At 37.9% G+C, this 12,647-nt stretch overlaps 1 protein-coding gene across 2 annotated transcripts; it reads left to right on the top strand.

Moving 5' to 3' along the window:
- Positions 1-494: 494 nt before the first annotated feature.
- Positions 495-12,624, top strand: dnajb2 (DnaJ heat shock protein family (Hsp40) member B2). 2 transcript variants are annotated; one of them, XM_034694738.1, is made up of 11 exons: positions 501-958; positions 3,725-3,818; positions 4,728-4,837; positions 5,008-5,061; positions 5,401-5,517; positions 5,657-5,731; positions 5,918-6,050; positions 7,535-7,605; positions 7,838-8,113; positions 11,522-11,588; positions 11,763-12,624. In XM_034694738.1, the coding sequence occupies exons 2-10, from the start codon at positions 3,754-3,756 to the stop codon at positions 11,548-11,550; spliced, it is 930 nt and encodes a 309-aa protein (XP_034550629.1). In that variant the 5' UTR covers positions 501-958; positions 3,725-3,753; the 3' UTR covers positions 11,551-11,588; positions 11,763-12,624. The 2 variants fall into 2 exon arrangements, with proteins under 2 accessions (XP_034550628.1, XP_034550629.1); XM_034694737.1 differs by lacking the exons at positions 11,522-11,588; positions 11,763-12,624 and having other exon boundaries at positions 495-958; positions 7,838-11,321.
- Positions 12,625-12,647: the final 23 nt, after the last annotated feature.

Genomic DNA, 12,647 nt, shown 5'->3' with positions numbered 1-12,647 from the left:
CACATTTAGATTTACATGTAACATTTAGATTTACATTTAACATTTAGATTTACATGTAACATTTAGATTTATATTGAGAATTCTGATTTAACAATTATTTTAACTTAATATATTTTTCACAACAAAATTAAATGTAAAGAAGATCACAAATATTGCTCTAAATGTGATAAAAACAGACTTTTAAAAATTCACTCTACATTTTTATGACATTTTGGAGCTAAATGTGGAGAAATGTTGCTGTTATTTTCAGTATGCACAACTTTACAAACGGCGCCCCATAGTTAACCAGGATAGTTTTAAGCATATATTTTTGTTTAATGCAAATAAACCAGTACCATAGCAGCAATGTTATATTTTGTAGGGTTGGCTGTGGTGATGGGGCCCAGTGAGATGTTTTTCAGGGGGTCAGAATGCCTGTTGACGCCCCTGACAGTGTGGTTGGTAAGTATGTTTCTACATTCTTTAAAAGCAGTTTTCCTAATGTCTAATTGGGCCGATATCCTTAACCTGTGTGGATAACCGAGCAGGTATCAGAGGGCCTCATTGTTTTGGTTCAGCCCATTGACTGTAGTTCAGCCACATTATCACAATGCAACAGGCGGGCGTTGAAGCAGGGCTGGTCTGGTGACGTAACCACACACTCGCATGTTCTAGGCGCTCTGACGCAGCGCGTGCAGCTTTAGCCCCAGCAGCACAGAAGTCAGCTACAGAACTCTCCGCTTGTTTTTCCCCGGCTGAGGACTGAACAGAGGACCGCTGTGGCATAGCGGAACACTGCAGACATATTGTGCAAAGGCGGTGGAGAGGGAGGCCGAAGGAGGAGGCTGTCTGTGCCGCTGTCACGAAGAAAGGGAGGGGGCGCATTCCAGAGGCACCGCTATCTGAACCGATTCATTGTTGATCCAAAGCGGTGGAGACGCTCCTCTCTGCCCGCAAGTTAACCCGAAACACGCCGACGGTAAGTACACAGCGTCCGCTAAATGTTAGAAGTTATGGCTGCCCACAGTCTATAGGAGGTTCACCAGTAACTGCAGTTTACCTTAGATGTTTAACTTTCACCAAATGGGAAAAAATTTGTGTCTACCGAAATATAAAGCAATATGATTTAAATGCTTACCCATGTTAAAGTGACGTAGACCTTCTTGAATAGAGACAACACCTGTCCTTGCAAAGTACATCTGCCCGTGTATTTAAGTTGACGTAGGCCCACTGTCATGTCAGCAGCAGTTGTCAGATGCCATGACTCTAGAAATAACATTGTAATAATACTTGTGTGAGCACATGGCTGCTCCCGAGGGGCTTTAGAAAGTTAAGTTTAGTCATTTTACTCCAGTTTGGAAGTCCCCTCCAGCTCTGGATCTGTACTAGTCCACTTCTGGACTAGGAGTATATCATGATAGTTAGCAGGCTGACTTCTTCTGACTGTGACTGCTCTGTGATGTTGTCATGTATATTAAAAATCATAAACATAAAAAAAAATGGATTAGCAATATTGTAACCAACATGGTGCTTGTGTCCTGTATATGAGCCCTTTTATGCATGCACCTTAATAACCTGCTGGACTGTTAAAAGATGGGAACAGAAATGGTGCTAACAATGGACAACTTTCACCCCCTTTATTCTTTATTCTTTATTCTTTATTCGGATCCCCATTAGCCTCCACAACGTGGTCGCTAGTCATCCTTGGGTCCACACTAACAATACAAAACAGTAATTTACAATCACAATTCAAAACATCTTAAAATATATAATAAAATATTGCTGAACATGAAATAAGCCATAGCAACCCTGACAAAAATAATCTAAATGAGAAATAGAAAATAGTACAAAGAATACAGAAACAGAAGATCACAACAGATAATACATTAATTGAGTCTATCTCAAGCTTAAATCAAATCTTTTGATGACCTTTTTAAAAGAGATTTTGTTTTTGAGTTTTCACCCCCAACCTTCCTACTAACCATAAATAAGAAATTCAGTTTAAATAACAGATTATATCAAACCATTATGACTCGATCATAAAACTAATATACCAGTGATGGACTTTATTCTTGAGTGCCAATGACATATCAGCTAAACATTGTATTACTATTATTTAATTATGCTTATTTAATATAACAAATCTTACATCACATAAGATATATCAGAGATATTACAGTTGATGATTACTGCAATGTTGCCTGATCTTAAACAATTTATTGTTGAGTCAAGTTTTGAAAAATAAATAAACACATTTTGTTTGTTTGTTTGTTTTTTGGAGATGTTTTCCAGGCAGAGTACAAGCCCACCTACCAAAAACTTGTAGTCATGACTCTTTGACTAGATTGTAGATTTGCTCATTGCTCAGGATCAAGCTGTTCTCCATATGATAGCATCTAACATCATTTTGGAATTATAGTTTGTCTTGACTAATAGTCAGTCAAGTTTCTTTTTTCTGTAACTCAGCCTTTAAAAAGGTCAACAAGGCAAAATCAATGATGCAAAGGCATTTGTGATCAACACTTTTAAAGAAACATTCATTCCAAAAATAATTGACATATTTTCTATATTTGTGGACAATTTGGTGCACAGAATCAATCAATCAATTAATCAATCAATCAACCAATCAATCAATCAATCAATCAATCAATCAATCAATCAATCAATCAATCAATCAACCAATCAACCAATCAATCAATCAATCAATCAGATTTTATTTATAAAGTGCTTTTCACACAATGACATTATAACACAAAGTGCTGTACATAAACAACCTAGAATAGAATAAATTAGGAAAAAAGATCCTACCCCAACCCCAACCCCAAACCCAACCCACAATCCTAAGGTTAAGAACACAACATATGCAACAATGGTAATAAAAACAATTAAAATGAAATAAATAAATAAAAAAGAAGTTGCTGAATGAACTGAGGAAACGCTCTCATGATATCTTAATGAGGAAACACTGGAGGTAAAATAAGATGTTTAAACTCAACACAGGAAATTAAAACCACCAAAATAAAACACATTTCTAAGATAATAAAACACTAAAATATTAAACCATTAAAAGAACATAAGATGCTATACTTAAAATAAATAAATGAGTACATAAATATATAAAGTAGAATAACAGTGACAAAAAGTTGAACTAGATAATAAATAAATAAATAAAACTGTTAAGAATAAAAAATAAAACTCATTTAAAAGCGAGACTAAAAAGGTAGCTCTTGAGTTTGCTTTTAAAAATGTTTATACTCTGTGCAGCCCTCAGACTTTCAGGTAGGGTGTTCCACAGACGTGGGCAGTGATAATAAAAATCTGCCTCACCGTGAGTCTTAGTTCTGACTTTTGGTACAATTAAAAGTCCACTACCTGAAGACCTGAGGGCTCTCACTGGCTCATATGACAAAAGCAAATCCGATAAATAAGAAGGACCAAAACCATAAAGAGATTTAAAAACCAATAAAATAATCTTAAAATCTATTCTAAAATCATTAACAACAATTCCTTCTTTGGTCATTCCCCAAACAGCTTCTTGTGTATACGAGCACTTGTCTGCAGTTAATAAATAAAGAGCCCAGAAATGTTTTTTTTTTTTACCTTATTTGGATTTTAGGAAATACCTCAGATACCGAAGGTTTCCAGACTTCTCTTCATCATACTTCAATCTGATGCATGCATTATGTGTTTGTCCAATCAGAGCTGAGTATACTGTAAACTTCAAAGAACATGATTTCTCTTTCAGGAACGGTGTAAAAAGTGACAGGAGGCATCATGGTGGATTATTATAGTGTTCTGGGAGTGATTAAAACTGCCTCTCAGGACGACATCAAGAAGGCGTGAGTAATCTCTTTTCATTGATAAATTAACCATAAAGCAGAATTTGACTTGGATATGAGATACTCAGATGAGAACCTTTAAATCAGTGCTTCCAGTTTGTGTAAGCAGTGACATTTTGGGTCTTCCTTAAAACATGCAGTTTCTTGTTTTTTTATTAATTGTGTTTATGATTTTATTCAAGTACGTATTGTATATTAATTTCATTAGATTCATCAGAGATTTCAGTGTCATCAGAGGACCAAAAAACACAATATTACATTGAAAAGATATATTGAGGGTAGAGAACAGTTAGTAGGAAACTGTAAATTCTTATTCTTGTAGAAGTGGCCTTCGTATTAGCTTGTAGATGTGTCATTTAGGGTTGCAAAATTCAAAGTTGGAAACTTTCCATGGGAATTAACAGGAATTTATGGGAATAAACGAGAATAAACCAGGAATTTACTAAATTGAAGGTTGGCTCTTAATAGGGAACTTAAATATAGCAGAGGGAAATATATTTTAGCATAACCCTGACTAAAACAACCAGATTTCATGCAAGTAAAGTTGAATCTCTATGCTGTTCCTCAATCACATGCACATATCACACAGCCTACTGCAGGGCTATTGAGATCACGCCCCATACATGCACTGTGCATTCCTCCATCACATGCACAGATTATTTCTATTTTGGATGGATGTCTGCTTAAAAAAAAGCAAATATTTCTGCTTGGATATGATACCTTTCCATTAAATTCCCATAATTCCCATGGAAAGTTTACAATTTGGAATATTTCCAAAATTCCCCAGCTTAACTTCCCATTTACCAGAAACTTTCCAAAAATTTACCAGAAATATTCCACCCCTTTGTAACCCTAGTGTCGTTGTATGTTTTTTCTTGTGTATCTGAATAAAATTTGGTTTGTGTTCAGATATAGGAAACTAGCACTGAAATGGCATCCAGACAAAAATCCAGACAACAAGGAGGAAGCAGAGAAGAAGTTCAAAGAAGTGGCCGAGGCGTATGAAGTCTTATCTGACAGTAAGTCAAGAAAATGTGTCTTTATATTCCAACATGTATCTATGTCTGCTGGTCTGTGGGATGGCTGGTTGTTGGTGTGTTTGATATTCTGAAAAAAGAGACAGACATGTTTGGGTGTTGGTATGTATTTTTAAATGATACTAAAACTGCGCTCTGTCCTTGTGTTGCAGAGAGTAAGCGTGATGAATATGACAGATATGGAAATGACAGAACGAGACACACAGGTAAATCAAAACCTACTGTTATGATGTGTCATGATATTCATGCGTGTACTATTTGTTTGAATGTAATGGTATGATTCAAAAACATATGAAACTATGATCTGTAGCAGCTACAGTATATTTGATGTTGTAATTACACAGCTGCATTCTCTTTCTCTTTGCTTTCTCAATTATTTCACTCTCCTCCTTTTTTCTTGTGTCTTTTTGTATCTCACTTACTCTCTACCCTTTTTAACTTCTCATAATTTTTCTCTTTCTGGATCCTAATCCGTCTTCCCTCATCTACCCTCTATCTCACTTTTTCTCTCTCACCAATGTGACACCAACACCTCCATTCTCCAGGATCCTCCACCTCAGACTTTTCATCAGATTTCCAAGGATTCAACTTCACATTCCGCAACCCTGACGAGGTGTTCAGGGAGTTTTTCGCTGGCCAGGACCCCTTCGCTAGCTTCTTTGGTAAGTGTACATGCATACACAGTACTACAATAGAAGCCAACACTGCGTGATGTATCTTCCTAATTCATAAAATACTCCTGTAACATGACATCCCATTCAACAGTTCAGTTATCATAAGTATTCTCCTCGTTTCATCCAGATGACTTCTCATCCTTCGGGGGCTCGTCCTCTCGCCTCGGCCCCAGCCGCTTCTTCTCCTTTCCTTCTGCAGGAGGTAAACAATGATTCACTGTAAGCAGGAAGTTGTATGGAAAATAGTGTCATGTTTTGAAGTAATCAAAATATTATATTGTGGGAAAATGTATGAAGCATAAACATACAGTAAATGTATGTTTACTTTTATTCTATGCAAAATGTTAAATACATTCTCCTCTGATTTCTGATCATATCCTCTCCTCAGCTGATTTTACCTCCTTCTCCTCTTCCATGGGTGGTTTTGATGGGATGGACAACATGGGCGGAGGGAAGAGCAACTTCAAATCAGTATCTACCTCCACTCGCGTCATAAATGGCAAACGCACCACCACAAAGAAGTATGTTATGATGCATCTAGAGAAGTTAGCGAACCTGGGATATTTGGATTTTGAAACATAATAGGATTCTTTATTATCCTGGATCTAGATCTTTAAATCTGTCAACACCATGATTTCAAGCTCAAACATTTTCTAAAGCAAGGCGACCTCATACAGCTTGGATTAAATCATATTTGTGCTGTTGGGTATTTTGGAAAAATATTGGGAGTTATTTATTGGCCTTTGTTGTTTTGGAAATTTGCAGACGAATATTAATGCATTTTAAACCTAAATAATAAACGTACAGCAATTAGGGATGCAAAGGGGTGGACAATTTCCAGTGAATTTCCGGAAAGTGTCTGGTAAATTTCCATGGGAAGTTAAGCTGGGGAATTTTGGAAATATTCCAAATTGGAAATTATGGGAATTAATGGGAATTAACTGTGAATTGAGGGTCATTTAATGGAAAGGTATCATATCCAAGCATAAATATTTGTTTTGTTATAAGCAGACATCCATCCAAAATAATACAATACAGATTTATTTGTAAGTAGAACTTTATCAAGTGTTAAATATTTTTTCATTCATTGAAGAACAAAATACGAATGTTGAGTTAAATATTACTCATCCCCCCGACCCAACCCATTCAAAGATTAACAAAAATGCAATCCCAAAAAAAGTCCCATTCAAAATGCAAATAAAAATTGCATGTATGGGGAGTGGTCTCAATAGCCCTGTAGTAAGTGTGCTATGCGCATGTGATTGAGGAATAGCTTAGATATTCAACTGTAATTGCATGAAATCTGGTTGTTTTAGTCAGGATTGTGCTAAAATATATTTTCCCCAACTATAATTAAAGGCCCTGTGAGGAGTTTTGAACTGGCTGAGAAACAGACTGAAAATGATACTGATGCCTCTTTATAACCTTCAATAGCAAACAAGTCCATCAGCAGCAACACTGGCACCTTCTGTGTTGTCATTTTTAATGCCTGAAACCGCCCTGGGGGGTAGGTTTCAGACCAGATGATGGACATCTTGCTTCAGAAACAGCCTTTATTTGACTGTTTTCATGGAATATAATCACATTGCCTGATAAAGGTTACTGTTGAACACAACAGGTTGAGGCTTTTGTTGAAAACACTACTTTTGCATGTATAGGACAAGAGATAAGAGGTATCACTTTGTCCACAAGGGGGGCGCCAGAAACAATACAAAACAAAAGTTCTTCACAGCACCTTTAAGTTCCCTAGTAAGAGCTAACCTTCAATTTAGTCAATTCCTGGTTTATTCCCGTTTATTCCCATAAATTCCTGTTAATTCCCTCTGACTCTAGTTCATCACTCTTGTATTGGAAAGTTAACATTTTAGTTCCTAATCAAGGGGAATCTTACAAAATATATTCTGCACTTTGATTAGAAAAAGTTGACAGGCCAAAGTCACATGATGAACACTAACATTGATTTTTGTATTAACTCTCTTATTACTTTTTTTCTTGTCTTGCATAGGATAAAGGAGAATGGACAGGAAAGAGTAGAGATTGAAGAAGATGGGGTTTTGAAGAGTGTCCTGATTAATGGTAAGAGAACATAATACTAAACAGTGTGATTCAAAAATGTGAGGACAAATATGTAATACTTCTTTCTTTCTGATTATGTATTAGGTATTTGCTTTGAAGATAAAACTGCTGCGTGGTTACAGTTTCACAGCACAGAATATCTTTTTGTACCTCAGTCATCGCATTTCCATACATGTGCATTTTTTATCTAATATTTCTTCTGTGTGTGTGTGTGTGTGTGTTCTGTTCCCAGGTGTGGAGGATGAAATGGCCCTGGCACTGGAGCTAAGCCGACGAGAGGGCCGGCCCGGTCACACGCCTCAGAAGACAAATATCCAAAACAGACCACCTGCCGACTCACACACTACATCCACACATCGCTCATTTAGCTCCGCGCCCTTCTACAACTACGGGGTCGAGGCGGGCAGCGATGACGACGAAGATGACGAAGATCTGCAGATGGCACTGGCATGCAGCCTGTCAGAAATGGAAGCCGAGCAGAGAGCAGCTGTTACCGACATCATATCAGGTGCTGTGCGTGAAGGCAGAGCTATGACTGCCAAAGGCGGTGGCCAAAAGTCACGTGTGTTTGTTGAGACTACAACTGTTAATCCGGATGGTAGTAAACACACGGTGTCAGGGGAGGTTGATGAGAAGGGGCAGTTTAAAATGGATTCAGGGGCTGAGAGTGGGTGGGAAACTGGGGAAAAGGGGAGCAGGGAATCAGACTCTTCCCCTGAGTCTCCCACAACAACCAGCAGTACACAACAAAGCCAAAGCCAAAGCAGTCCGCAGGAGTCTGAGCGTGCCATAAAAAGCAGTGATGAGTGTGTGAAAAAGAAAAAGAAGTGCGGGTGTATAGTGAGCTAAGTTGCTGGTATGCGTGTGCCTTATTCTGTATACTTACCTCAGTGTGGTGACTACAGCCAAACTCTAACGTGTTGTGATTTACAGACTCTTTTTAAAGCGTAGCCTCAACTGTCTTAAGGCTTTGATGCAGTTTTGACACCTCAAAACAGATCATGAGTCCCTTCTGACAGGATTTGGGTGTTTTGCCGTGTTCCTATGATTGACTGCCAACCCAGATGTATCCATGTCATTTAAATACAGCTAAATATAGGAATCAGTGTTGTGTTTGCAAAGCAGTACACAGGACTGTTCATGAATGTAAACATTAATATTAACTACAGATTGAAAGAGTGGGATGAAAGGAGATTTGGATATGGTAAAGGAAGCAGTAATTGAAATTCCAGTAAGAGTGCGAGTGTTGTGAGTGTAGGCATATTTTACTTTGCACATATGTTCGTACAAAGGTCTGTAGAGACTCTGCGGGGGAATTTTCTCAATCCGACCCTCAGGCAAAGGGAATGTATGAGAAGTGCGTCACACTCAGTCCACTATTAATGAAAGATTAAAATGTAAGAGATGAGAGCCACAGAACGTTCTCTGTTGATTTAATTTGATGTCAAAAAACACCTTGATTATTAATGATCTGTTAACTGATTTATGACACTACTTTCAGGAACAAGACGCTAAAGCACAAACATAAAAACGTAGGAAATACAAATGCCTTGTGAATTCACGCGGGCCTTCTTTTCCTGTCAGGAATGATCAAAGCGGTAACTTAGTTTTAATGTATGTACTTATATATATGATTGAATGCAAATCAATCTCTAATCCTTAATGCACTTTCACAAAAACATAATACTCATGTTGGGTCAGACTGCAAAAGATAGATCAGAGTATGAGTTGACACTATGCAGGCAGAAGGCTAAGTACCATGTAGAATGTGTTGAGCATTTTAAAAGATTGTAACCCTTAAGGTGCATTTCAACCAAGAGTTCCAGGGTCTTTTAGCCCCAAGAACTACTTTCCCCGGAACTAAAATCTTGCTGTGCCCCCATTGTTGTCTGCGTTTCGACCGCGAGCTGAAGTCCCGGGTAGATTGTGCAAATCAGGCCAGTGACTTGGGGAGAAAAAAAATTATGTTAAATAATATTTTGAAATCTTAATTAAAAAAAGGGCTGCACGGTGGTGCATTGGGTAGCGCTGTTGCCTCACAGCTAGAAGGTTTCTGGTTTGAATCCCCGGTGTGGATCTGTGTGGAGTTTGCATGTTCTCCCCGTGCATGCGTGGGTTCTCTCCGGGTACTCCAGCTTCCTCCCACAGTCCAAAAACATGCTCACCAGGTTGATTGATCTCACTAAATTGCCCCTAGGTGTGAGTGTGTGCGTGAATGGTTATCTGTCTCTCTGTGTTAGCCCTGTGATTGGTTGGCGACCTGTCCAGGGTGTACCCCGCCTTCCGCCCGAAGCCAGCTGGGATAGGCTCCAGCCCCCCGTGACCCCTAACGGGATAAGCGGCCAAGATAATGGATGGAATCTTAATAAAAAACTAAGCTAGTATGCATTCCCAGGAACTCCCTCTGTCTTTCAACAACTGTGTAAACTCCACAAACACCGTTACTTTCAACAGAAAGTCCCAGGACCTTTGAAAAGTACTACCCCCCAAGCAGGGACTTTTCAGGGGGGAGATTATCTACCCCTGAACTAAAATTAGACCCTGGTTCCTCCGGTCGAAACGCATGTAGTTCAGGGGTAAAGTTCCTGCGGTCGAAAAACGCCTTTAGTAAAAAACAATCATGATAGTTTTTTTATATTTTAATGTGTATTTCCTTTTATAATATTTCAACCACACGTGCCAAAAATATCAAATATCAATTACATTTTGTATTATCCTTTCTTTTCTCTACACCAGCATCACAGTCCACATTTCAAGTATCTGAAGACAATGGTAGAGAGCTCGACAGCAGTGAAGGGAAGTTTTGTCCGGTGTTTGAGAATGGGAGATACTGTAGCTTCATTTTCGTTCCATCAACACTAACATTCACGTCTCTTAACAATATACGTTTCAAGTTTAGTCACATGCACAGGTTTATGTAAAAGCCCGCTGCATACATGATACAATATCCATGCACTGAACCAATCAAATGAAGCCCCTCTCAGCTTCAGCTGCCTGTAAATGAACTGGCAGGGGACTTCTATCTTCTATTCGAATTGTTTGTATTGAGGAGAGATGTCTACTCTGTAAAACATGGGGAATAACAGAAAGACAGGTACTGTAATGTTATCGCCAATATGCTCGTTTCTGTTCACATTAAAAATGAGGTGCTACTAACTGCATTTAATGTGATCACTGTTGTATCCGTGGAATACAGTGAAAATAACAGAAACTGCTGTTGATTCAAAAACACAATATGCTGAATATGTCTAGTGTTAATACGTAGAAAGAATCACTATCTACTGTTGACTGACAAGCCTTTTACTAATGTGACGTATTACAGGCAGTGTTTGTTCCTCTGAAGACTTTTCTACACTGCTCTCTCAGTGCACAATAAATGTATCTGGTGTCATTTTGTATATTTCATGAGTGCCTCCTTGGTTTTTCATTGCAGGAGCCTTGCTTTAACTTAATAAGGGCAAAAATATATCTTCCGGCGCAAATCAAGCACAGCTATGAGAAGATATTGTCATTTATGAAAATTCTGATAATATGGACACTGTTTACTATGTTTATCTGCATTGTTACTGTATGTTGAGGGCGAAAGGGGAGGAAAAGAAGCAGATGGTTTCTCTGGTGAATATATAGCCTGTATTATTTGTGTTTCATTGAACTGCTGTGTTTTTTTTCAGAGTGTTCAAAGAGGAAAAGGCAAATAAAGACTGAAACTAAGAGCAGAGACATTTTGACAGTTATTATTTTCAAGAATATGCCAGCTGTACTCATGCACTTGACATTTTTTCTGATACTGGTATTAACATTGCACTCCTATTAACTGGATAGTTATCTGATTTTGATACACATCACTGAACAGAATTTTTGGCACTGCAGTTGGAGTTTGTTTATTTTATCTTACATTTCCTGCTTCCTGTTTCAGACTCAGACTTCGAGGCCTTCACGAGCTAACCCTGATTGCTGCTCTGTGCCGTAGCCCCCGGCCTGAGGTAAAGAAAGCGTGTGAACCTGAAGCACCCTGATTGATGTTTTAGTCATTCCCTCTCCTTCCTCTGTAGCCAGAAGTACCAGAAGTAGCATCTGTCTTTAGACGTCATGTTGATAATGGGTGATATCTTTTAAAGCTTTCATTGTAACATGTACTTGTACATTTATTTCTACAGGTCAAAGGTCAATTCCCCACGATGCACTTCTCTCTTTCTGCACATCAAGGCTCCCTACTGACTGACTGACACTTTAAACAAAGAATATTTAGAAGAAATGTGTATATTGGATGTATGTGTGTGTCATAGTTTATTATGTAGTGAAAGACTGGAAAAGGAGATTGTTCTTATCATCTCTGCATTAACTTAACCCTCCTGTTCTGTTGCGGGTCAAATTGACCCATCTTAAAGTTCAAAAATCTAAAAAAAAAAAGGTTAAAAGTTTTATTTGGCATTTCTAATGTCACAGTGGATGAGTCCATCTTAGGTAACATATGAATTCCAAACCAGCTTAATACAGCATAAAAATCTGGGCAGCATGTGACAGAAGAGGTGTCTTGTTAATTTATCAACATCACTTCATAAAAAAAAAAAAAAGATCAAATTGTAAAATAAAATAACAAAAATGCATGTCATGTAAAACTATTGTATTTATATTTAGGTCCTTTCAATTTACATTAAACAAGGTTTAACATGAATTTTCATTAAAAACGAGTGAGTTATCCTCATTGAATCATGATCTGAGAATTAAAGAACACCATTGCACTAAATATTGATTTGAATATTCAGTAATGGAGTTAATAATGCTATTTAAAAAATGTTTACTGGGATGTTTTGGGGTTCTGACACTTTTGGATCATTGAATATGCTCCAGGTCAAGTGAACCCAGGAACATTATTGCTGTCCCTTAGAACATAACAGGAGGGTTAACTGCTCAGGCTGAAATTGTATTTTGCCCGCACATTGAATAGATGAATAAGGCAAATTGCAAAATGCTTCTAAGTATACAAAGCAGGGAAAATAAAGCCTTTCCTGCTGAGTACGCTGTGTCAGTTGCTGTTAGTT

This window comes from Notolabrus celidotus, chromosome 10 (genome assembly GCF_009762535.1).
Source record: "Notolabrus celidotus isolate fNotCel1 chromosome 10, fNotCel1.pri, whole genome shotgun sequence".
In the NCBI taxonomy this organism is placed as follows: Eukaryota; Metazoa; Chordata; class Actinopteri; order Labriformes; family Labridae; genus Notolabrus; species Notolabrus celidotus.
The sequence above is the reverse complement of the archived record's forward strand: the minus strand, read 5'-3'. Positions and strand labels throughout refer to the sequence as shown.

What these genes read in the sequence shown, in the direction of transcription:
- dnajb2 (XM_034694737.1), top strand. Translation starts at nt 3,754, where the DNA reads ATGGTGGATTATTATAGTGTTCTGGGAGTGATTAAAACTGCCTCTCAG. An exon ending in GTATGAAGTCTTATCTGACA is followed by an intron (nt 4,838 to 5,007) that starts GTAAGTCAAGAA and finishes CTTGTGTTGCAG; the next exon opens with AGAGTAAGCGTGATGAATAT. An exon ending in TGACAGAACGAGACACACAG is followed by an intron (nt 5,062 to 5,400) that starts GTAAATCAAAAC and finishes TCCATTCTCCAG; the next exon opens with GATCCTCCACCTCAGACTTT.